The sequence below is a fragment of the Uranotaenia lowii genome, chromosome 2, assembly GCF_029784155.1.
Source record: "Uranotaenia lowii strain MFRU-FL chromosome 2, ASM2978415v1, whole genome shotgun sequence".
Taxonomy (NCBI): domain Eukaryota; kingdom Metazoa; phylum Arthropoda; class Insecta; order Diptera; family Culicidae; genus Uranotaenia; species Uranotaenia lowii.
Genome location: NC_073692.1, coordinates 304,202,683 through 304,229,320, shown reverse-complemented (window position 1 = coordinate 304,229,320; position 26,638 = coordinate 304,202,683). Strand labels below are relative to the sequence as shown.

At 36.7% G+C, this 26,638-nt stretch overlaps 1 protein-coding gene across 1 annotated transcript; it reads left to right on the top strand.

Annotated features, from left to right (window-relative positions):
- Nucleotides 1-818: 818 nt before the first annotated feature.
- On the top strand, nt 819-25,237 carry LOC129747328 (inositol polyphosphate 5-phosphatase OCRL-like). The gene is made up of 10 exons (XM_055741484.1): nt 819-954; nt 11,940-12,120; nt 12,196-12,700; nt 12,762-12,921; nt 19,640-19,818; nt 19,876-20,230; nt 20,288-20,377; nt 20,440-21,076; nt 24,750-24,983; nt 25,050-25,237. The coding sequence occupies exons 1-10, from the start codon at nt 877-879 to the stop codon at nt 25,235-25,237; spliced, it is 2,607 nt and encodes an 868-aa protein (XP_055597459.1). The 5' UTR covers nt 819-876.
- The last annotated feature ends 1,401 nt before the right edge of the window (nt 25,238-26,638 follow it).

Genomic DNA, 26,638 nt, shown 5'->3' with positions numbered 1-26,638 from the left:
ATTTTTCTGTAAACATCTCTTACTGCTTTCGAGAAAATGATTTTAAATAAAAGTTGCCAAAATAGCTGATTTCCGAAACCGTGCAGGCTAAATGCGCATATTTATGTTTTTCGCTATATTTCAGTTCCACTTGCAATATTTCTGTAAAATTTAATTAATAATGGTAGAAACTGATGTTAAGTATACGTCATGGCTGAAATTTTGGGGAAATTTTATATACCACTATCACAAATATAAAACCTATCATAAAAACAGATGACAAGGGATTTTTTTTTATTGCTTTTCGATTCCGTAATTCCTTACGAGAAAAGTTGAAAAATTGCAAGAAAAAGGGTTAATTATTTAAAATTTTTGCTTTCCAGTAGTGCAGCACAAACAATGCTTTTTTTTTCTAAAAATAAACTTGTTTGTGTAAAAAGATACACCGTGTGCAGGAATATCGCAGGAATATGCACTCTATTTGCACCTTATTATAAACCGGCACTGTAATTTGTTCTGCTTCTCTCCAGCGATTTTGGAAACATATATACATATATAGGTATTTGGTTTGAATCAAGAGAGCATATGATAAACAACGTGGCGCAAAACTCCGGCCCCACTAGGGTTTTTTCTTCCTAACCATACTTAACATTCTGTTTATTGGGCAATGCTTTATTCGAACTAAACAGGTTTAACCCAAAATACGCGGAATAAAAAAAGATCCAAAAATTTGAATTCCCAAAAAAACAGGTATCACTACAAGGAGTTGCGGAATTAGAATACAGTTCGTGATCGACTCAGTCAGACGGCGGTTGTGATTTGAGAAAATTCGAAACTTGGAAAGTGTCCGACTCGTGGCGAATTATTAGGAAGACAAGTAACCTCTTCCGAAGGATTATGAATCCGGATCAACATGACCCTGCTATCATCAATACGGTCAAGCAAAAGTTTCGTGTTTGTGGAACAATACTCGCGGTATCCTTTTAAAATGATAAGACTATTTCGTTCAAGTGTTGATGATTCTATTTAAAATATCTTTTAATCATTTAATTTTGATTGATTAGTTTATTGACAGTTTTTTTTTTCTAAACCGAGTTGATTCAACGGCCGATTTTTTAAACTGAATCGGTTAGAGAATGAAGAGGGAATCATTAATCTTTTTGAATTCAAATTTTATTTTATTAGTAGTAGTTTTTCAATTCTACATATTCTTACCTTAACCTGTCGCGAAGAAAATTTGCTGCATAACGAAAATGCTAATGCTGACAAAAGTTTTACTCAGTTGTGCGCCAAAAACCTGATCACAATCCAAAAAACAAGCAAAGGATTTTTTGAAAGGCAGTATCACAGAAACAAAACCGGTCTTAAACTGTCCTCAAAAAATAATAAAATACCCGATAAGAGCAATAAAAATTCCGTCCTGGCAAGGAAAAACGTAATTTAAATATGTAAGGACTGTTAAAGAAGGAAAATTGACAGGGTTTTTTTGTCTTTATTAGAGACAGTTAGAAGGTATAGTACTAGCTAGAATTGTGAAAACAATGTTGAATTGCATGTTAAACTCTGCATTGGGCAATATGCGTTAAAAAGATGGACAAGTTGGATTGAAGCCGGCAAAGGTGGTGTGAGCAGGGCTGGTAGCGGTTTGACAATGAAATAGTAGTGACTTTAGTGACCAAAATTCGAAAAAAAGTGACCAAATAGTGACTTTGAGGACCGAAAAAAGTGACCAAATTGTGACTATGTAGAACGATAAAAGTAGCTTTGAAGTACCAAATAGATTTTAAGCAATTAAAATAGCCAGCCAAAGATAATTCTGCAGTTATCAAATTTACTAAAGATGATTTTTGATCTGCCCAGTGTTAAATGTTCATTGGATTACAAATTTATTCCTTTTTGTATCATGAAAAACGAATTTAAGTCCACCGTTTTCGGTAATTCTTCGGCTTTCTGGCGAAGAAGCCAGTTACCAAACGCGCTTTTTTCTTCTCTACGGTATCTTGAACTAGGTCAGCAGCTCGTTTTTGTGAAAACTGCTGTTTCCTAACAGCAGGGTTGCTAGCAATTTTTCGTTTTTAAAATTCCAAAGTTTTTTCCGGTTTTTCCAGGTTTTTTCGCGGTTATAAATGATGATTTTTCCGATATTTTTTATACTCGTTTTTGATTTAAAATCATGGCGAATAAAAAAAATTAATATAAAAGGCTTCAAATTTCTAATCATTGTATCCCAAAACTTGTTAACCTATTAGAAATAATGACAAACACTTCGGCGTCTTGTAACACGTAGTCTTTTCGTTTCAAATTTACAGGCTTTCATGATTTTTTTAAAACGAATCTAACGAACTGGGCATATATTCGTTGGTTTGCTCCACAATTCCAACAATTTTGCAAAAAAAAGTCCGGTTAAATTGATCTTGAAACTATAATATAGTACTTTTTAGCCAAAATAAATTTTCTAGAATTTCTATAGAGTTCTAGAAAAAAAGGATAATTTATATAGAAATATGTTAACAATACATCTAAACATACTATAAAATCAACTTGAATGGGGATTACAAAACTTAAAATCAAATATTGCCGGAAAATATTTAGTTATTTTCTAAATCCAGTTATATTTTTTTTTGTACAAATCCAAAGAAATGTTTTTGAAGAAAATGTTTTTTAAAACAAAACAATAAATAACTATAGTAACAGTCATTTGAACTAAAGGTTCGTGAAAATATAGAAACCGTGTATAAAACAGGGCTGAGGTTTAATTGTTTGAGTTTAAGCCTTTTTTTATCAGGGTTAAGACCTAAGATTTCGGAAACTATAAGCAACAGCTTAACGTAGAATGAATTAAAAACTTAACACTTGCGATGTAATGTTTCCTTCCTCAGACCAATTCAAACGAAATACACAACAACAACTACATTGAAATTTCTGATGAATTTCTGATAAAAAAGAGGTGTAACTCTGCTTAAAAACGTCTCACGCTGCCAAATTATTAGCTTTTTGCATAAAATAATTTTATGAAATATGTATATCGAATACTGAATAATTTTACGTCGAAACTGAAACTTGTACAGCCTAACCTGGATGTGCGAGAAACCTCTATAGTGAGAAAAAACAACGAGTCTCAAGATTTGCAAAACACAAAACCATTCAAGTGGAAGTGTAATACCTCCATAACCTGGAATCGTTTTCCTGACTAAACCAAGGAAGTTAGAGAAAATAACACTTTTGTACTATATTGAAACTTACTCAGAAAACTTAGAACTGATGCATCAACTGGTTTCAGGTGGATTTTTATCAAATATAGTTGAATTTCTAGATCACTTTAATTCATTTGTATGTTGCTGACCCTCAATAAAAGAACACCTGGTTAAGTTAGAAACCTCTTTAAGAGAGGAAAAAAGTTCAGTTTTGTGTTTAGTTTTGTCGTTAATAGTTTCATTATTAAAATTATATCATTTGAGTTATGCTTGTAAGTGTAGCAGACTTGCGGAGACCGAAAAAATGAGATAACTCTTTTTTCTCCGCAATTAGTTAAAAAAGTGATAACATAAACGCTTATTTTACTAATGAACGAAAATAAGCGATTATGAGATAAATCTATATCGAGACTCTCAAAAATACTCTTAAATTTTGAAATAATTCTAAAAATATTTTTGAAACTTCGTGAAAAATATCCAAAAATGTTAATTTTCCCGGTGAGATAACGAAATTCCCGGTTTTTTCCTGGTTTCCCGGTGACGTGATCAAATTCCAAAGTTTTTCCCGGTTTTCCCGGTTCGCTAGCAAGCCTGTAACAGTCGAAACTCCCTCCAGCATCGCTTGAGCTAGCTCGACTTCTGCCATATTACGGGTTTCGATGGCCTTTTTTAGTCGTGTGTTTGGTTCCAAAAAAATTCTAAAGAGTATAAAAATACCAAAGTTATTCTATTTGGGTACAATTTTCCAACAACGATGTTTTCAGGTGAAAGAAGGTTCTCAAAGTTATCGAAAATATCCTGTGGTAGTATCGCATCGGCAGGCCAAACATCCTCTTTGCACACTCTGGTTACTATAGTACGGACTAACCTCTCGAGTTCAGAATACATTAGGTGAATCAGTGGTTCTTCTCTCTGGAAGAAACCTATATAAAAACATCCATTTATTAGGACCGACCCAAACATAGGGGAATTAAATGCGGATTTTCAAATCAATTTTCGCCTCATGTCAACATTAACACGCGCAATTCAAATTACTCTTTCATTGGTTTATTTTCGGTGAAAAAAGTGACTTTTGGTGATAAAAGTGACCATTTTTCGGAAAATAGTGACTTTAGTGACCAAATGATGAAAAAAGTGACTTTTTAGTGACTGACCCAAAAAAAGTGACCAAGTCACTAAAAAGTGACTCGCTACCAGCCCTGTGTGAGCGAATAAATTCTGCAGAAATGATGTGTGAAGTAGTTATTTTTCCATAAATGGGTTAAAATGTCGAAAAATGCGAAGTTTTCGGTGTTTAACCCTCATCCGCATTAGATTTCATTACCCTAATCAGCACTTGTGGTGTCAATTTGACACCACAAGCTCAAATCGTTATAACTTTTGGCGTGTTAGACCGATTTAAACAAAACTTACATCAAAAGAAACCTTGTAATGTCAGTAAAATATGTTTAGAACATTATATATAGCTAAAGTTACTAGTTTTATCGTTATTCAGCATGAAAGAAAAAAAATCCGAAAAAACATGCTTCACGAAAACTGCTGTAGTTCATATGTTACACGTCCAAAAAAATATTTGCCTTATGCATATGAAAGCTGAAGTTAATGCCTACATCATGAACATAAGAAATATTTTTTTAAATTTTTTTTAATGAAATGGTCACAAAAAGTTCAAAAAAGTGGTCTAAAAAACCTACTTTTCATTCGATTGCTAGTAAATACTGTTTGAGCGATGGTAGAGTTTTGAAAAAAATATGACTACAAAATGTATTAAAATTCCAACATTTTGCTGTCTTTAGATTTTTGATGCAACAAAAATTGAATTTACTGGAATTTTTCAAAGTTCACTACTTTGCGCGATTTTTTTACAAATTGAAATTTCATCTGTTTTTGTGGTCCACCGTCAGGTTGTACCCGGATTATCAGTGCTTTTACTTTGTTTGGACCAACCAAGAGTATATTCATTGGAAAGCACATTTAATCTTCATTCTAGTGAGGTGCAACAAATCACGCTGTGAGATTTCACAAAAATATGAAAATTATAAACGTAAAAGTATGCATAAGGCAAATATTTTTTTGGACGTGTAACATATGAACTACAGCAGTTTTCGTGAGGCATGTTTTTTCGGATTTTTTTTCTTTCATGCTGAATAACGAGAAAACTTGTAACTTTAGCTGTATATAATGTTCAAAACATATTTCACTGACATTACAAGGTTTCTATTGATATAAGTTTTATATGAAGTTCATAATAATTCAAACGACTTAAATAGATTTTACTTTTGTGGTGTCAAAATGACAGTTTTTTTGTCCAGGCTTCCAGGGTTCGTCCATAAAAAAAAGTAAAGATGCAATATTGAAGAACTTTTGAATTCATTTAGGGTCCCCGAAGAAATTTTTGTATTTTGAAGCTTCTGAAAAAAGTTACAAGCCTTCAAACTTGCAATAGTGTCAAAATGACACCCTAATGCGGATGAGGGTTAAAATAATTAAAGTGTTGATGGCTCATTGGCTCATAACAACACGCGCGGTCGCATGGGGTGAGGGGGAGAGATCGGGGTGATCACCCCCCCCCCCCCCCCCCCTTATCGTGAAAAAAAGTATAAAATACATGAAAACGATAAAATTTCTACAAAAATTTAGAACTTTTCTTAGTCGGTATACCCTATAATTTTTAAAATTTCACTCCGTGGGAATTTTTATCCGACATGTTCCCCAATTTCCCAATTTCCCCATTTCAATGATGAATTTCATGATTTCAACAGACAGCATCTCTAAATCTCATTCTTTTTCTTAATAAAAGGAAATTAAGGTCACTAGATAATGTCAATGAGGAAGAGGCATTTAAGTTTTAAGAATCACATTTTACATTTTCCGTCTTAAATCTACCTCAAAATAGTTTTTATATGATGGTATTGTTGAACAGAAATGGAATATAAAATACTACAGTTTTATATAATCAAGTTAGAACGTTGAATCTCTAGACATTCTTGCAACAATAAATTGATTGTGAGTGTTATAACTATTATGTTCATGTAGAGTTTTCAGAGTCAAGAAGAGATAGTTAGTATTAAAACTAAATTTTTTTTAGTATCGAGAAATGAGTATTTGGCGATAGACATTTAAATTCAGCCCCAGAATTGAAAATACTCTCTTACAATAATAATTCAAACTATCTCGTTATCATTTGACTATATTCTTGGCAAGGCTCGAAAGATCTTGGGGTAATTTTTGACTAACCCTGATTCCCAATAATCCTAGCGTCAATAATATTTCCGGATAATTTACAAAATCGTAATTAAAATTAAAAGTTTTAAATGAGTTTCAGATTCTTCATAAAAATTGGTTATTTCAATTGCAATTAAAGAATAGACTCCACAAGATAACAGCATTTTTTGTGCATATGTTTTAATACCTGATTTCAAAAGATTTTGGCGGCAAAAATTCAAATATTTTGTCAGATTTTGCTTCTATAGCTCGTTAAAATTCTTCTTCTTTTTCTTCTTCTTCTTTTTCTTCTTCTTTTTCTTCTTCTTTTTCTTCTTCTTCTTCTTCTTTTCCTTCTCCTCCTTTTTTTCTTCTTCTTCTTCTTCTTCTTCTTCTATAGCTACTATAGCTGGTGAAAATTTACCATTTTTTACTGAAATCAGTCATTGGTAGCTGTTTTTTTAAGATTATCAGCATAAGCACCTACATAAAACTAAAAACTGATTTTAAATCTTTTTACTATGTTCTATTTTGAGAAGGATCCGGATTGTGTCTAAATTTTCTTGTTTCAAAGATACAATGCATTGCAATGCTTCAGAAATGTTATCCTGCATTTATTCAAAAAAATAATTGAAAAAAAATACTATTTCTGGCGTTACATAAGGACGTTTCAAAGTATTTTATATTAAAGATATCAATTTATTTAACATCTTCGATAAAAACTACAATCATTTCGAATTGAAATATCTTTGAAATTTAATCAAATTCCTAGAAGAAAACTTATGTAAATTTTTCTCAGAAGTCAAAGTTACTCGCAGTCATCGAGAAAGTTGACCACTGGTTATAACAGATAATAAAATTGCATGCATATTTGAAATAAGCATTCCGAAAGCAGTTAAAATTAGCTCTTAAATATTTTGCACCCCCATAAAAATGTGATTTTTTTGCCTTGTATAGTATCAAAAATGTATGCTTATTTTCATGATTTTTTAATTTCACAAGGGAAAAAATTCACTTTTTCACAGGTGCAAAGAATATATGAGAGCCAAATTAGAATAAATTTTGCCATATATCTTCGAAAAACATTAACTCGACAAGATCTGTATCCTTGATTGAATGGTAGATTAATATCAGCTTTAAGTTTTTCATGTAGGTTACTTGTACTTAAAATTGAATCAACCCAAAACTAACCAATTTTTTAATTTCCACATGCCATAAAAACTAGAGGTGGTAAACAAAATCTGACAAATGTTTTGAATACGAGAAGACCAAATCATCCAAAATTAATTTTTGATGCTTTGGCACAAAAATGCTGTTCCTCATACTCTACAGTTATTTCTTAAAAATCGTTTAAAAAATAGGATTAATGTGTCCTTTAAGGAATAAAAAAAAATCACTTTATTCATACATTCCTTTGTTGCCAACTTGTTTCTATTCGAAAAGACAGGTTTAAAATTTCATTTAGTTCGTTCCAGCTTAAAAAAAAGTTAAAAATCTAGAATGAGAGCTTGAAATTTAAAATCAAACAAATAAAACTAGAGTTTCCTACGGCTCCAGAGTTGAGAATCAAATTTCATTACTTTAAATATAAACAGATTTAAATATAAATTAAAAAATAAAATTCTTCGACGGCAATTCAAAATCAAAAAAGAATTTCTTGCAGAATCGATAAAATCAGCCTGATATTTCCGAATCACTATTCAGAAAAACATAACAGAATAATTAAAAAAAAAATCGGAATTTCAAAATCAGTTTAAAATTCATAGTAAATATTGGGTCAAAAAGTTTTCCCAAATATTTGCTTTTTCGAACGCAAGATGAAATCAATAAATTCCTTTGTGGCAACCTAACGCTGATTTGAAGTTTATCTAGAAAAATAATTGATTGAATAATTACTTTAAATGTTCCGCAATTCAACAACAAGTGTGCTTTTAATGATGATGATGATGATGATGATGATGGTCCCACCTCATTCCCCTACACATGTTTGAGCTGGAAGAGTTATCTTTGAGATAATTTAGGTATTGTTGTTCCAGAATCAGTCATATGTATATCCAGAATTTGTCATATAATCATAAGTCGATATTTTTGGTATCTCAAACTTAACTTTACAAAATACGAAAATCATCGTTTTATCAACATCTTTTCGCATGGAAAATTAAAGATTGGTACACTGATTTTTTATCAAAAATGTATGTATGTACATGCAGCGAAAAGATTTTTTATTTCAAAGGAAAGTGCAGCGAAAACAAAGGAAAATTTCCTTTGATTTTGGGATAGATAGAAATTTCTTTGTTTCAAATGCATTTTCGTTTGTTTCAAAGAATTTTTCTTTTGAAAAATCTTTGATTCAAAATATTGATACTTTGAAACAAAAAACAGCTTCTTTTGATTCAAAGTTGCTTTCTTTTGCCACAAGGTAATTTAATTTAGATTTAAAAGCATTTTATCATTGAACCATTTTCTATTTATTCCAATTGGAAGCATTATTTTCTGTTGTTTTGAAATTCCTATTAGGAATTTCAAATAATAAAAAGAAAGGATTTCAAATTGAAAATTTATTTTTATTCACAAATAAATGAAACACTGGGTCACACACTGGTTCACTTCAATCGAATCATCCGGGTTATATTTTTGTGGACCTGATCGCTGGATTGGAGCGGTGTCACCTCGGTTGAGGCATCCAGGGACTTGGAAAACCATCTATCGGCCGTGGTCCTGTAAAATTTCAAGCACTTATTGAAAATCTTCAATATTCATTCTTTAATTAACATAAACTTACCATACATTATCCTGAATCCTCCTAACTTAGCTAACTCTGATCCACATTTTCACTCGACCAGCCAAACCGTTTTAAATTCTTCTAACTCAATGCAAAAAACCTTCTAAGTTTGAAGTTTTTATTTTAAGAAATTATTCCTTTGCATTGAATACATTTTTCTTTGGTTGAAAGAAAATTTCCTTTGTTTTCAAATAAAAATGCAATTGAACAAATGTCTTTTGAATCAAAGAATTTGTTTAAAATCAAAGTCCAAAATTATTCGATTCAAAAAATTAATTCTTTCTTTCAAAAATTATTTATTTGAAACAAAACCATAATTTATTGATTCAAAGAAAACAGGAGATTGAATAGAAAAAATGATTTTTTTGAATCAAAGTCAGTTTTGTTTTGTTTCAAAATCCAAGTTTTCTCTGCGTGTATTTATGTATGTATGTATGTATGTATGTATGTATGTATGTATGTATGTATGTAGTTAAACCCATCAGTGGCTGATAGGTCTTTCGACCCGAGTCGGTACGGGAAGTCTCGATCGCACGTTCAAATATTGCCTATGCTTAACTCACCAACAATATTTGCAGTGCAACCAAGGGGCCAGTTACAACTGGTTTGGGATAGGTTTGACTCACCAAACTCTCTTCCGACTGTTCGAAACAAATTTAAAATTATGAAAAGGAACCATAGTATCCTTCTGATGATTTCATATTTGCCGAGATACTCCGGCTGGCTTGAACCCACAATCCATTGTACATCAGTCTTTCGTTCGCTTGGTGACCTATCCAACCCCCCACGAATCCCCTTGAATAGAGTTAAGCTATTTTAAATATATGAATATAATACATTTAAAACATCTTACCCTTCTACCATATAAATATAAATACATTTTAAACACCTTACCTTTTTACCATTTGAAAAGGATACTTCTCTTCAAACCATAAAAGGCATCGGGGATATTTAAGAGGTTTGACTGGTCGCAGCATGCCGAAATTGCTGTAGCGATCGTCCAATCATAAAAAAATTTCCCACACCAGCATAATGTTCACCAGTTATTTTGAAAATAACATTAAAAATAGTTTAGCAATTTTAATATTCATGCTTCCAACTTGATGATATCTCTTATTAAGTAGCATCCAAGGATTTGGACTAACAAACACTTTGCATGTGCAATGTGCAAAAATGCAACCACAAACTTTCGTTTCATTCATCCGTTTTTGGGAAGCAGGATACGAATTTCAACCAGGTGAACATGGAGTAACTTATCCATAAGCCTGAATCTGATTTCCGTGACTCGAAACACTCTCAGCACTTTAAGTTCACAAAATTCCAATGGTATTCACTTAAATCGCTTTATTTTGAAATATAAGATATTAATTTTTCAGAGCAAAATTCGGAGCAAACAAAGAACGCGTGCTTTTCGTTTGACAGCCGCCTACTCTATCTACTGAATTTTTATCAAAAATATCAAAGAAAAAGTTTATGTAGAAATGGGTTGAAAGGATTTCAATTTCCTCTTTTCTTTTGAAGATCTTTTGAGATCTAATTGAAGGAGAAGAGGCATTGTGCAGAATACCCCAATACACCCCCTCCCCTCTCACTCTTCCAAAATGGAACGTATTTTCACTAGATAATAAAGTTCTATATATTGGTCGATTTTTGAAAATTTGTAAAATAAAATCAACCCCTCCCCCCCTTGCGCCCACTATACCGAACTAGAATATTAAAAAAAGCAATATACCAACAAAAGAAATATTGTAAATTATTTTCATGTACCTACATATATAAAAGATTGCATCTTTTAGACGAGCTGAAAAAAAATTGTGACTTCTGCAGGGCGATGAAACTTTTAACCAAGTTTAGTCATAAGTATTGAATCTCTTCAAAGGAAATCCTTTTCCATTGAGATTCTTATCGTAATCAATTTCCCACCGACCGTGGCCTAGAGGATAGCGTTCAAGTCTTCTAAGCCAGAGGTCATGAGATCAAGTCTTGGTCACGGCATACATAGTACTCTTTCTGTGGGTTGGTGGTGTTAGCATTAGTAAAATGCTAGCCATTATATCCTTGAAAGATGTACGCTTAGTCTTAAGTAGAATTTAGATCTCTTCAAAGAAACATGAAGTTTCACTGAGATCCTATATGTGTGTGTTCGTTTAAAAAAAAAATTGAAAAATACATTTCCTCGCACTACATCATAAATCTTTGTGCTCTCTCTCAGCATGGAGAGATTGGGATACAAACATTATATTTATGGTTTGAAGCGCTCTGCATTTTATACACTGAACTTACTGAAAAATTAAAATAACAAATTTTTTTCTGGCTCATTTTTGTAAACTGAGGAATCTCTTATTGCATTCGTTCGATTTATGGTCCAATCACTTTACTACTTATACCGTTTATCGGCTGAACCAAGCAAAAGTAAATTTCACGAGAAACATCGAAATTCAGAAAATTGTCTGAAATTTCGACATATTGAAAGGCACAGGCCTTTTATTGATATACGCCTTGAGAAACATGGCACTTAAGGTCACAATCAAAGTTGTGTAAAATATTACAAAACCTATTTTGAAATAAATCATCAGGCTTTAATCTCATACATCTGTCGAAATGCACTCTTTTTGGCGATATTTTACATTTTTCCAAACACTTTACTTTTTCCGTAAAAAATAGGTGTCAACTTTCTTTCGTAAACACCTCTTACAAGAAGGGTGTATATTGAAAAAAATACACCCCTGTTTATTTAAAAAAAATAAAATAAAAAATTTCCTTAATACAAAGTTTAAAAGATCTTCCAAGGATATCAAATCGATGGAGATAGGCGAAAGAACCGGCTGCTTGTCATCGTAAGATCCGAATCTTCGTCGGCCCTTTTCACATTCTCTGTAGTTCGTTATCCCCCGGAAAGCGTATCGGACCTCACGGTCGTCTCCGCTTATCCCATCAATGCATCTTTCTGGGTAAATCCAGGTCAGTATTCGTGAGCAAACCTTTCGTTATCCCAATTGGGCTAAGTAATTTACAATTCAACAAAAATTTCCACAGTCAGCTGTCTACACAGTCGTCAATTTACGATATTCTCCAACAATGAACCTATCGTGTATTACTATGAAGATAGTCCGGATGCAATCGCTTCCCGGGACAATTTTATCGGCAAGCTGAAACTAGAGATTACCGAATACATGTGCAATTCTACGCAGACCTCTGTGACTGGCGGCTCGATTGATTTCGAATGGGTGGATGAATTCAAACGGGCCGAAATGCTCTCCCTTAATCAGAATATTACCGACGGTAGCCAAGCCAAGCCTAGAAACTTTCATTTCGAAGAGGAGCTTCAAAAAAGACGGAACGAGTATATAGTGTTTAAACAATTCAAAATATATACCGGCACCTGGAATGTCAACGGACAACTGGCTGAGGATATCGATCTGAAAGAATGGTTGTCCACCACGGAAGATCCACCGGATATCTATGCGGTAGGACTTCAGGAAATTGAATTTTCAGCGGAAAAGGTTATCTTGAACGAAACGAAAATCGATCGGACCTGGGTGTATGTTTTCATTAATTTCCTTTACAATTCAGAATTGTTAATTTGGGTTTATCTTTTCTAGAAACAAAATAATGAGTGGATTACACAGTGGTGCTAAATATAAAGAACTTACATCCGTGCGTTTGGTAGGAATGATGTTAACTGTGGCTGTTAAAGCTCCACTGAAGGACCACATTTCAGATTTTTGGACTGCAGCTGTACCAACTGGACTTATAAACAGGGTAAGTCATAGTTAAGCATGCAAGAAAAAACTTTTATGTATATAGAGATTTTTACACGGTTTATTTAAACGGATTTTTACACGGTTTTCGAGAGTAAGCACAGAATCTGGGCAAAAAGTTCGAGCGAATGCCCTTTCAATGGAGAACACTTAGAAAGTTTTGAAGATGGAAAAACCTTAGCTCTGAGGCTTAAAATGTGAGACTTAATACATATACCTGAGATATTGGACCTGCGACGAGCGGCATTTGACTGGGTCGATTTGGGGTGATTTTTTTAATTTCTCAAACTCTGGGGTCTTAAAAGCTTCGTTTTGGTTCAAAACATATCCATGATTTTTTTATGTAACGTTTACATGAGTGAATTGCAGTGAAGTCATTTGAATTGATTGATTTTCAATGCCATAAGACATACCTCTATTCAACAGCTAATAACTTTTTTGCCTAATATGATACTTGGACAAAATTGTTCAGCGGAAAATTTCCTTTCAAGAATTTATGAATTGGCATAAAAACCACTACCAGGCTCGGTTCCACAGAAGAAACAAAAATGATGTTGATTTTTTAGAACAAAATATTCAATTTTCTCATACAAACATAAAAATTCAAATTTACTCATGTAAACTTTACAAAAAAAAATCTGCAGAAAATCATGGAGGAGTTTATGACCAAAATGACCTCAGGGTTTGAGAAATTCAAAAATCATCCTAAATCCCGTGTAAAAATCCTAAATCGACTCAGTATAATGAGGCATGAGACGTGAGACCTCAACCCTCCACTGCATATGACCACAGATATGTTCGCGGGATGTTTTTTTTCACCTTTTTAATTGCTTAAGTCAGCACTTTAAAAAAATTCTAATAATTTAAATGCATCAAAAATTTAAGAAGAAAAGCTAAAGAAGCTGATTAATTTTTATATTTTTCTAACCTTTTTTAAACAATTAAAACTATTCAAAAAACAATTTTTAATGCATAAATTGTTAAGTTAGAGATCTAACTTTTTTTCACAATGGATTCATAGTTCTTATGTAGAGGGTGAAATGTGATACATGAGTCATCTCATAAGGCATGAGACTAGAAACGTGAGTCCTGAGACATGAGACCTGAGGCATGAGACCTGAGACATGAAACCTGAGAAATGAGACATGAAAAATGGGACTCAAGACCTTAAACATGGGACGACTTGAGACATGAAACCTGAGTACTGGGTCTTTATGCATTAGGCCTGATACTTGGATCTGAGTTACGTGATATGAGACATGAGACGTGAGAAGTGGACAAGAGAAGTTGGTGTGAGAAATGAAAAGTGAGCGAGTTGGCCTTGTGATAAGATGAAGGAAAGTGGATCCTGGGGTAAAATTATTAATTTGCCATTTCATCGCTTTTCTCTCGTCTCACTTTTTAAGCCTTACTACTTGCTTCTCATGCCTTACTTCTCACGCCTTAGTTCTCACTTCTCACTCCTCGCGTCTCACTCCTCATGTCTTTAGCCGCCGCCCGTGGCGTAGAGGATAGCCTTCAAGTCTTCTAAGCCAGGGAGTATGAGATCGAATCCCGGCCACGGCATACATAGTACACTTTCCATAGGTTGGTGGGTTTTAGCATTTGTAAAATGCTAGCCATCATATCCTCGAAAGATGTACGCTTAGTGTTAAGAAAAAAAGGAATCTCTTCGAGGAAACATCAAGTTTCATCGAGATCCTGTGTGTGTTTGTGTTCGTCTTCTCACTTCTCACATCTTACTCCTCACAGTCCACGTACTACTTCTCTCAAATGTGTCATTTTTCACTTCTCTGGGTCACGTCTCGTGTTTCATGTGTCATATTTCTGGTCTTAAGAGCACCTGTATCCGTGGTCCAAACACCGGGATTAGACCCAATTTCCGACCGAAGCAACCGCATCCGTGGTCCATTTTACCAGTTGCAACACAACTTTTTCAAAACCCGGTTCAAGTATTGTTCCAAAACAGATTAGCTTTGGACCCAACTCTACAGAGTTCTAAACTGTTTGACAGTTGATGGAACACGAGTGGGGTTGCCAATTTTTTCACTGGATTGGATCTAATTTCGTTGGTCCATTTCTTGTATAAATTAAACCCAAAAATAGACCACGGATACAGGTGCTCTAAGTCGTATGTCTCATTTCTCAGGGCTCAGATCAAATTCTTATGTCTCAGAACTGAGATCTTAGGTCTCAAGCTACATGTTTCGTTTTCCGGTTCATAAGTACCAGGTCTCAGATTTTAGGCCTCAGGATGCAGAATTCATGCCTTAGGTCTCAGGTTTCGTGTTGCAGGTTACATGTCTGATTGTTTAGACCCAGCATTCGATGGAATGGTATATACCTCCCAGATCTCCGCTAAATTTGGAATGCAATTGCATAGCAATATCCACAACTTCACATTTTTAAAGATGATGGGAAGTGTTAAAGAATTTCCGCTTCCGTGCAACGGCGCGTTAGCCAATTGCACCACGATTAACGTGACGAAAAAGGCTCCCGCTATGCGTACATGTCGATTTACATCGGTCCACTTTTGGATCTTTTTATCGATACACCCTATGTTTATCACGCATATGCTCTTTGCCCACTATTGATCAATAGTGGGCAAAGAACTCATGCGTGAGGGTTTATCGATAGAAAGATCCAGCAATCGACCGATGGAACTCGACATGTACGCATAGGGGGAGCCTTTTTCGTCACGTTCATCGTGGTGCAATTGGCTAACGCGCCGTTGCACTGAAGCGGAAATTCTTTAACACTTCCCATCATCTTTAAAAATATGAAGTTGTGGATATTGCTAGAAGAAGTGAAAAATGACACATTTGAGAGAAGTAGTACGTGGACTGTGAGGAGTAAGATGTGAGAAGTGAGACGTAGACCGTTGAAAGTGAGACGTGAGAAGTAAATAAAACGTGAGAGGTGAGCGGAAATTGCGAGTTCAAGTCCTGCTGGTGAGCCGTTGTATCTTTTTCGAGAAATTTATGATATTTATGGGTTACTAGCTGATCCCATGCGAACTCCGTTTCGCTTTCAATTTAGAACATGTCATGAACAGTTTGAATGAATGTCAATTTACAGGCATTTTCCAGATGCAATTCTGAATGCATTTTTAAGCAATAATTGCAAAAATGTTGAACACGTTTTATGTACGTTCACTTTTTCTGTCGTTTGCAACTAAATTTGAAATCAGAAATCAATTGACTGTGACAAAACACCCCCGTTTATGAATTTTCGTTTCGATGCGATAAAAACTCACATGATTATTGCAAAGCCAATTTGACAGTTATTATGACCCCCTTTTTTGTCGTTTGATACAAATATTAAAATCAAAAATCAATTGACCGTCCCAACCCCAATAAACAGTGTATAAATTTTGACTCGATCGTTGCAGATCAGTGACCTCTTTTCCGAACTTTGATCTCTGAAATCGATTGCCCTTCCCTCAAAACTCCCATGTGTTTATTTTCAAACCGATCCATTGCATAATAACGTCAATATGGCAAAAAAAAAGTGAATAGTTAATATGGACGTCCTCCTTGGCCGACCCCTGACCCAAAATTGGATAATTTGAATCAATTGTTCGTCCTTTATAATTTCTATGTGCAAATTTTCATCACAATCCGATGTATGATAACTTCAATATCACAAAAAAATTGCAAAGGTAATATGGATGACCCTTTTTGCCGGTTCCTTACACAAAATTTTATACCAGAAATCGTTTGCATTTCATTCAAAATTTTCGTGTACCAATTTTCATCTGAATCCGATGTAAAATAACGTCAATATCGCAAAAATAGCAAACAGTTAAAATGGGGGGTCGTCCCTGACTGACTTGCCCTTTATTAAAAAAAATTGATACCGGCAATCGATTGCATGTCCCTCAAAATATCCGAACGCAAATTTTCTTCTCAATCCGATGATTAGTAACATCAATATCACAAAAATATTTAAAAGTTGATATGGACGACCCCTTTTGCCGACCCCTGACCCAAAATTCAATACCTGGAATCGATTTTCCATCTCTCAAAACCCCTATGTGCAAATTTTAATCACGATCCGACAAAAAATAACGTGAAAAACGCGAAAACAATATTTGTCTTGTATGGACGACCCCCTTCAGAAGGGGTCAACCGAAAATCTGAAATCATTTTTCATCATTCCTGGTCCTAATGAGCATCCATGCCAAATTTCAGCTCTCTAGCTCTTAAGGCGGCTGAGCCTATAGAGGACAAACAAACAAACAAACAAACAAACAAACCCACAGAAATTGCTTTTTATATATATAGAAGATAGAAGATAGAAGATGTTCTTTCTTTCTTTGATATCTCATGTTTCTCTAATGGCGTATTTTTTTTTTATTCCGGATTTGGCTCTGGAACCGTCCGAATAAAAAAACGACTTTCGGGTTTCGAGTTATTCCATACGTAGGTGTGCGTGAGAACGAGCGCAATGTTTACATGCAGCTGTCATTTTGTTCTCCCTTCTGGATTTGTTCACTCGTTTCTTCACATCCGGATGTAGATAGTACGATTTTGCATGGCTGAGAGGTTCAAAATCGCGGCAATAATCATTTTCCCGTTCATTATTTCAACTGTTTTGCTTTCCGCCAAAAACAGCTGTTTAATTTCTGTCTGTCTGTCTGTTTTCTCGCAAAACTGACTTTCTTCTCAGGGCGACTCCGTCCGTTTTTCAAGCGAACCTAGCTCTAGAGCAATAAATAAGCTGGATTGCCTCCAGGTGAAAAAAAAGTACGGTATAATACTTCCCATCACTTTTTAAAATGTGATCATTTTCAGGTACGATGATGTACCAAGACGACTTCAATTAGAAAAAAATCATTAGAATTGAATCCACAACTTGTTTATGGCCCATAAGCTTCTTGTCGGACACTGACTCGATTTCGTGGGCTATCCAATTGTACAGCACCGGTGTCCCTTTCCATTGTTGCTTCTAACAAGCAATCGTTTGGTAGAAGAATAAACAAGATCTGAGCTAAACCTTTGATAAAAGCTTGAACTAGACTGCCGATAAGGCTTCATTATGCTTCGCACTTACATTACGCACGTCCAAAAACTTAAACGATGGTAAACGATAGCATCTTGGTAAAATATCAAGATCTGAACATTTGGAGACAACTTTATCGTCATTCAGGAAAAGGGTGGATAGAAGTAAATGATCATGGAGTTTGCTTCACGAACTGTGCAGGAAATCAGTTATAAATGAGACATCTTGTGTTCTAAAACATTCTCATTTCCATTTCATTGATATGGTAAGCAAAGTTTTTTTTTAATGAATCTCAAATCTCTGCTTAGAGATTAAATTCTTTAAATTCTGAAGGTTTCGTAGATTATGTATTGGCTTTTCGGTCTTATCAGGTCAATTATAACACTTTTTATATGTGCTTCATCCAACGTTTCGAATTATATTAATTCTTTATCAAGGAACTAAAATTAAATACAGGAGCATAAAACATATTTTCTCATAATTAATATTCACATTAATTACTTACTCGGACATTCGTGTTATTGTCCAAAGTAGATGCACTCCTGAAGCGTTCATCAATCGTCCGGATTCTGGCTATAAATTTTCGAATTTGAATTCTCATTTCATGTCGGAAGTGAGGAGGGAAGCTTGCGTGTGGCTTACGTGCCCAATATTCTGGAATCGGCCAGGGCAACGGGTCCAACTCCTTCGTTTTGGAACACGTCCGTGGCAAAACTTCTATCACTGGACTCACTGTTTGTTATTATTGTTTGGGTTTTCATAGCGTTTTCTTTACCGCCAGAACCCGGCGTCCATGAGTGCTTGCGAGTGTTTGCGAGAGAGTGAAACACTCCGCCGTACGAGATTGCTCTCCCATCTGTGTCGCTCTGGATGTTAACGGTATTCGGCGTGCTTTGTAGGTGCCTACGGTTTTTGTTGGAACTGTCTATAGGACGGTGGCTTTATCGAAGTCAAACATGTGCTCCTGTTCGAAGCAATGTTAGACGACGGCTGACTGTCGCAGTTTCCTGATGCTGGGGTTTGACGCTGTAGCCCCTGTTGCTAACATGCGTTTCAATTTGGTAACATCACATTTATGTTTCGACATTCTAGTCCGTAGCTTATAGCTGGTCTAACTAACATAGCATTTGGAGCATTCTTCATCTCGTTCGGGAGCGCCTGCGCATGGGATATGGTAGACCACATTGGAGCGATCAATCGGCAATATCGGGTCTTTGACCACTGGCTAGGCTGCGTATCGTGTGCTTTTGCGTGGCGTCGATGCGTACATACGGGTAATCCGTCTTGAGCGCACGGATTACGTTTGCAGTTAGGCAGTCGATGTAATATGGATCGGTAGTGTTGTGTGGGTGTATCTTGTGTGTTTTGGGGGGTGTCAGTTTCGTTCGCTTTTCGAATCAATCTGTTGATTAGGGTCATCGGGTAATCGTTGATTCTCAGATTCTCATGAATAAATTTAATCGCCTCCTCGGGGGGGATGCGTTGGATGAAGCACATATAAAAAGTGTTATAATTGACCTGATAAGACCGCAAAGCCAATACATAACCTAAAAATTATTCCCGGTCGAACAACAAATTGAAGGTTTCGTAACTTCTGAAATACGCTGAGGAAAAACTCTAATTTCCCCCTAATCATTGGCGAATGAACTTAGGCTAGAGAAGCGGGGCTAAGGGCAGTAGACTTAAACCTTATCATCTAACGTAACTTTTCTCAGGGTAACAAAGGTGGTGTAGGGGTCAGTTTCCAGCTGAACGAATCGCTCCTGTGCTTTGTAAATGTACATCTGGCAGCTCACACGCAGGAGGTTGAACGTCGTAACGAAGATCACGATGAAATCATACAATCAATGTTTTTCGGAAATACCATGGAGGGGCGCTTCATTGACGACCATCAGTAAGTTTCGATTTGCTTTTTTAAAGTTCACATCGTTAAAACCGTTCAATTCTTTAGTCACATCTTTTGGATCGGTGACCTGAACTACAGATTGAACGGGGATATGACTCAAGCATTCGTCAGCGAAAAAAATAATGACTATAATCAGCTGTTCCCGTTTGATCAACTGTATTTGGAGAAGTTTAGGGAAAAAATCTTTCAGAACTACAACGAAGGAAAAATTACCTTTGCCCCAACGTATAAATATGATCCCGGAACCGACAACTGGGACAGTAGCGAAAAGAAACGAAGTCCGGCTTGGTGTGACCGAATCCTGTGGAAAGGATCTCAAATAGATCTGTTGAAGTATGATAGCGTCATGCAGCTGAGAAAAAGCGACCATAAGCCGGTTTTTGCAGTTTTTAATGTTAATGTAAGTTTAGAACTTATTTAATTTGATATTAGTAATATTATTCTTAATCTTTCTTAGATTGAAACAAAAGATGATGAAAAGTTGAAAAAAGTACGTATAGAGCTGTTGAAAACTTATGACGAGTATGAAAACGATAACCAACCCCAAGTAAGGTCAACTCAGTTTTTATAACTTTAAACTTGAATTTATATTTACTACCAACATTGCAGCTAATTGTGAGACAAACGGAACTCAACTTTGGGTACATACGGTTCAATGAAAAGTTTTCTCGGGAACTAATTATAACTAATAATGGTCACGTTCCGCTGAAGTTTAAATTTGCAGTCAAGGACGAACGACTCAATAAGGTTTGTGAGGAATTCATTCAAATAAGTCACGAATCGGGAGAACTGCCGACAGGCAACAGCCTCAGCATATGGATAGATGTTTTCGTAGGTGCTAAAACAATTTCATACATGCTGCAGAAACTGAAGAATGCTGATAAGAAAATGAAAAGTCGACTAGACATTCTCGTTTTACGTGTAGAAAACGGAAGGGATACATTCATCACTATCTATGGAGAGTACATACTCAGCTGTTTCGGTGTTTCCCTTGAAACATTACTTAAACTGAATAAACCGATCTGCGAGTACGAGATTAATGAACTCATCACTCTCGAGAAAAAAGAGGTACAACATAACCTTTCGGTGGATCACATTCCTCGGGAAATCTGGCGTTTGGTAAATTATTTGAACAACAGTGATGTGGAATCAGTGAAACTGTTTACCCTGAATCAACCTCATTCCAATCATGAAAAATTTCCGGAGATTCGCGATTGGTTGGACAGTTGGTCATCGGAGGCGTTCCGTATCCTTTTGAAAAAAAAAGTGTTGAGTTTTCGCAATCCTTGATATCCTAAAAATAAATTCTAATTTCAGCGACTTCTCGATATCGGAGGAGAATCAAACCACGACGGTCAAGCCTGTTCCCACGAAGGCTTTCAATTCGCGATTCCCCGCGATAACCTCTTCTCATCGAGTGTATTCCCCACAGGAAAACCTATCGCTAACCACATAGTGTTGCACATCCTCTACACCAAGTTGTAGGCTTTAGTGGCCGGTCCGCAAGCGGAATGTTTGTTTTCATGTTCCCCTTCGATTTTTTAACAAGCGAACCAGACGTGTTCAGGTGTCTCGTCCGTGTCACTACCGAAGGAGCTTTTACTTCTTGAAGCATTTGTGACCAGTTAGGAACTACGACATGCAGACCTTTATTTCACCATGTGGTGCTAGTTCCAACTCGCGATACTCGAGATTAGACAGTGGATTCATCTTGCCATCTTTGAACAATCCCTCAGCTGCTGTCCACAGCGTATTTCTTGCTGTAGAACGTAGGCCTTTCTTGAGGAGCGGAGATGGACTTGCCCCTGCAACTACACAGACCTCTTCCGATGATAGGATCCGATATCCGATAACACTGGAGGTGCTCCGCCGTATAGCAAGATTGATGAAGTCACGCTTGACAATACCCATCTTTGCTGCATAGAATTGACGTAGTGTTGACGAGTCAGGGCGTAATATCACCTCGGCAGCAATCCGTGTACTTCCAGCTTGATAAAACAAAACCAGCTTCATGTGAAGATAATAAATGAAAAGAACCTCGTCCAATGTCAGTATATATTTCAATACCCACATTCTCATCGCAAAGGAGTTTGTAAGTGATAACTCCTTCAGCCACTGTTTGCTTTCCAAGAGCAATGATCAACCTTCATTAACACGTTCGTCGCCATTTTGGTAGTTTCACTACCCGGGCCCAAAGAAATTCTCGGAGCGAGAATAAAAAGAGGGAGAACTCCATTATTTGAAACGTGCGGCTAAACTGTGGTAACTCTTATGGAATCTTATCTGAATGGACGATCTCAAACGGTTTTTTGTGGGGACCTGCAGTCAGAATGTGCCGCCGTGATTGGTCCACTACTTTTTTGCTGTCATGTGAACGATCTGCCTGGTATTTCAAAGCATTGCTACATCCTATACAACTACGCTATTCAACTGTATATTGGTCGCCTCGGTCCTTGCGGTCGAGACATCATCAACATGGTCAACAAAGATCTGAAGAATATCGAGCAATGGTCTTTTTGTGAATCCTGCGAAAAGCAAAGCCCTATTTTTAAACGGAAGACGACGGAACGTAACCCCACTAGAAGCCATTACTTTGGGTGATCTGGTCATCAACTGGACGCAAAGTGCTCAAAATTTTTGCTTCGTATTTCAAACAGACCTTCAGTGGGACGAATTGATAAACCAACAATGCGGCAGGGAGTATGCGAGTCTTCGTTAATTGCGTGGGAGTGCGATGCTGGCTCCTGTAAACACACGATTGAAAAAGCTTCGATAGACTCCGTGTTGCTCTCAACTGCTGCGTACGCTTTGTCTATGATTTGGATAGATACGCACACGTAAGTCACCTCCAGAAAAACTCAATCGCTTGTCTTTTGGAAAATTTGTACGCCCATCGATCATGTTTATTCATTCGCATGCTGATAACAACTGGATGTGAACCTTTATGCCACGAGACAAATAAACAAACAAACTGAGCGGCTAACTTGAGTAAAAGACGCCCGTCACCCGAATATGGGTCCCATGGCGACGAACGTGTTCATATGTATTTCTATATTGGCAAACAGTCAACCCTTCAACTGCCATTTGTTTTTTTTTTTCCTTGTCTGGGTAATAGGTAAATCATCGTTTACGGATTGTATTCTAAGCCACGGCACCATTCCTTAACACTTCGTCGCCATGGGACCCTTATTCGGGTGACGGGTGTATTTCCTGGGAGGCCTCCGAGAATTCCCGGCTAGTAAAACTGCCAAAATGAGCATGGCGACGAACGTCTTAACAGTGACAGGAGAAAGGTCCTTGCGTTAGTGTGCTTCACGGCAAACTCAGAGACGAAATCACTTTCAGCAATCTCTCTCCTCATTACGACTCGAAGCCTGTACTCTTCTCTAACCACTCGAAATCCAAACCCATCCTCACAATGATTCGAAGTTAACGTACGCATACCTCTCCTGTGCACGACTCACGGAATGATTTCTCCTGTAACGACTCGAGATCTGACCTGTCCACTTAGCGACTCGAGATCAACACGCATAAAGGGTGTCCACGATGAAATTGCCACACACTGAAATTGCTCTAACTTTTTAACCGTTCGGTAGAATTTAATGAAAATTTGGGTGTATTCAATTCATAGTGCATTTTTTACATCCTGAAAGTTTTAAAGTCCTGAGTTCAAAACTTGCGGAAATGGAGTCGAAAGAACAGCTCGTGCGTGATAAAATCTTGCGCATTCATCACGAGTACAAGGATCTCTCGCATCGTTCCATCGCTAAAATGTTGGGAATTGCGAATTCCACGGTGTCGCGTGAAGGAAGAAGTATTCCGTACTACACCAAAATCACAACCGCGTAGTTGGGGCCTTCAGGATGTGGGTTCGGGATGTGGCTAAGAAGCTGCACCTAAGCCGAATTTTTTTTCCAGAAGGTCAACACTAAGGTTGGGCTTCGAACGTTAAAGGTACAAAAGGCCCCTAATCGCGACAAGAAGCAGAACAAGTCCGCCGAAAACCCATACCAGGAATTTGTACCTCAACATGCTGACGAAAGTTGAATGCTGCGTCATGGACGACGAAACATATGTGAAGGCCGACTTCAAACAGATCCCCGGCAACCTGTTTTTCACGGCTAAGGATAATTTCAGCGTTCCGCAATCAGAACATGTCCAAATTTGCGAAATAAGTTCCTGGTTTGGAAAGCCATCTGCACGTGTGGGAAGCGGGTTGCATTATTCGTGACCCTGGAGACAATGAACGGACAAGGACAGTTGTACATGAAAGAGTGCCTCCAAAATCGGCTGCTTCCTCTCCTGAAGGCTCTTCTGGCCGGATTTTGCCTCATGCCACTACTCCAAGGACGTGCTGAAGTGGTATGCGGATAATAAGGTCAATTTCGTACCGAAAATGTTCAACCCTCCCAACACTCCGGAGCTCCGCCCTATCGAGAAGTACTGAGCGGTTATGAAGCAGCACCTTCTTAAACGACCTCAGGTAGTGAAGTCGAGGTCGAGTAGTCGAGGAACTGAAGAAAGTATGGGTTCACATGCAAAAAACGGTTGATTCACAGGTTGTGCAGAATCTTATGGCCGGGGTTAAGGCCAAGGTGCGGGCATTTGCATATGGACTGTAAATAAAAAACGAGTAAAATGGTAAAATGAAGTTTAATAGTTATTTTTCAATCCCTGAAAATTTGATGGTAATCGGATGAAAACTCGAATTTTGCGAATCAATTTCATCGTGGACACCCTTTACCTCTTCTCTTGTTGACAGACCTGATATCTTCTTCCTAGTCTGCTATTGTTACGATGTACGCCATCTATCTCTCTTACAGAACATCATGCCAAATTAATGTTCACGATACGTAATAGTATATAGCAAAATGAATACGATCAGTAACATTTCCTTCACCAAAACACTTCCTCCAAAGCCGGTGGACCTAGGTCAGCTGCCGAAGCTTTGCTGCTGTTTCTGGAATCACTTCCTCAACCAGTGGTCGACATCAGCGTACAAGATTGCAAGGTCTGCGAGGACGATTACGCAAAATGTCGGGAATTGATTCGGACCAAGTTGAAACCTGTCAATCGGCAAGTGTTTCTCTATATCTGCAAGTTTTTGAAAGAACTTCGAAAGCGAGGCTGTTTGGTTCGGCTGGAAGAATTGGGTAGGATTCGGCAGCGTGATTAACCATTCGTGTTTTTTTTTTATAAATTACTTAAATTGTTTTCAGCAACCATTTTTGGAAAGGTATTAATACGGTCAACCCAACCAACGGAGGCAGGAACCACAGCTGGCAAAGAGATGTGCTCATATACCGAGGGCGTGCGGGACATGAGACAGAAATTCATGATGGCCTTCCTGAAAAACGAAGGTTTCCGTTTTGGATGGTCAAATAAATTTGGAATATCGAAAACTTAGAGCAAGTCCAATGGTGTTGGGAAAAAGTTGTAGGAAATTTGGCGTCTGTAGCACAGATGGGAATTTTTCTATCGTGAAATATAGACCAAAAATGTTGGCCGTCCACCGGTGTGATAGAATACGAAGGTATAAAATTGAAAGCAACCAGCGATGCCAAGAGAATTTGCTTTTCAGTAATTCTACTGACTTTTTGTATTTTGAATTCACCGTTTGAAAATTGAAATCAAATTCATTTTACTTCATCATCAACTTGAAACAGTAGTGTCAATATGAAAATTTTATTATTTACATATATGCATAAATAAGTATTTCTTAAGTTATAATGCATTCCAATATTAAACTGCATTCTGCAGAATTAGGAGTTTTTTATTGGAGTGCATTTGATTACACGAGTTTATAAAGTTTTTGAACTCTTCCTAAAACTTTCAATTTCAAAGTGATAATAAAGTATGTGACAAATGAAAAGTATAGGTATTTCAGACACAAGCCAAATTTCACTTCCGATACGACGCCTACGTTTGATCTAATTGACACTTGTCGAATTAACAGCGAGGGTTCCGTTTTCTAAAGATGATGGATCCATTAAAGACGGCGTTCCCAACTTGTTACCGGACATTCCGACGGAATATCTTTTTCAAATAAAAAAGCGAAACAATTTCCTACTCCGAAAATCGCTCAAGCAAAACAAACAGAATTTATTTTTCACCCAGCTATCTGGCATCTCTGCGCCTCAAAATGTATTCGATTGGCAAGGGTATGAAAAAAATTGGCTGTAAGTTTTAAAGAGTTTATTAACTTCATTGCAATTCGTATCAATTCAAGTGATAAAATATTTAAGAAAAAAAGAAAATATCACTTTATGTTAAAATCCTGAAATTGCTCAATTTCCTATATTTTCCCCTCAACTGAGGTTTTGAGCATAAGATAGATGGCAGCACCGAAGCGTTTCATGCACGAATACTGTATTGCAACGCCGACTCTATCACTCGGTTCGGTGTTGCAAAACATCGTGTTTTTATATCACCCTCAGCCAAAAAGTGTTATACGATACAAATTTTGCAGCGCGAAACTGTTCGAATATCAGATTTTCCCAACACCGGTGTACGGCAAATGTGTTGTGATGTGTTGTAAACCTTCGAAATTTCCATCTCCATCTCAACCAGTGAACTTGCTCTTAGAGCACCCAAACCGTCCAAACTGCCGGTTTAGACCCAAAATCCGACCCAAGCAACCGCATCCGTGTTCCATTATACCAGTTTCATATCAACATTTTTTAGAACCTGTATAAATAATCCAAAACGGATGAGATTTAAATCCAATTTGCACCAGTTCTAAGCCGTTTGACAGTTAATGAAGCACGAGTGGGATTGCCAGTTTTTTTTCACTGGATTGGATCTAATT

What these genes read in the sequence shown, in the direction of transcription:
- LOC129747328 (XM_055741484.1), top strand. Translation starts at nt 877, where the DNA reads ATGAATCCGGATCAACATGACCCTGCTATCATCAATACGGTCAAGCAA. An exon ending in AAAATCGATCGGACCTGGGT is followed by an intron (nt 12,701 to 12,761) that starts GTATGTTTTCAT and finishes TATCTTTTCTAG; the next exon opens with AAACAAAATAATGAGTGGAT. An exon ending in CGCTTCATTGACGACCATCA is followed by an intron (nt 19,819 to 19,875) that starts GTAAGTTTCGAT and finishes TCAATTCTTTAG; the next exon opens with TCACATCTTTTGGATCGGTG.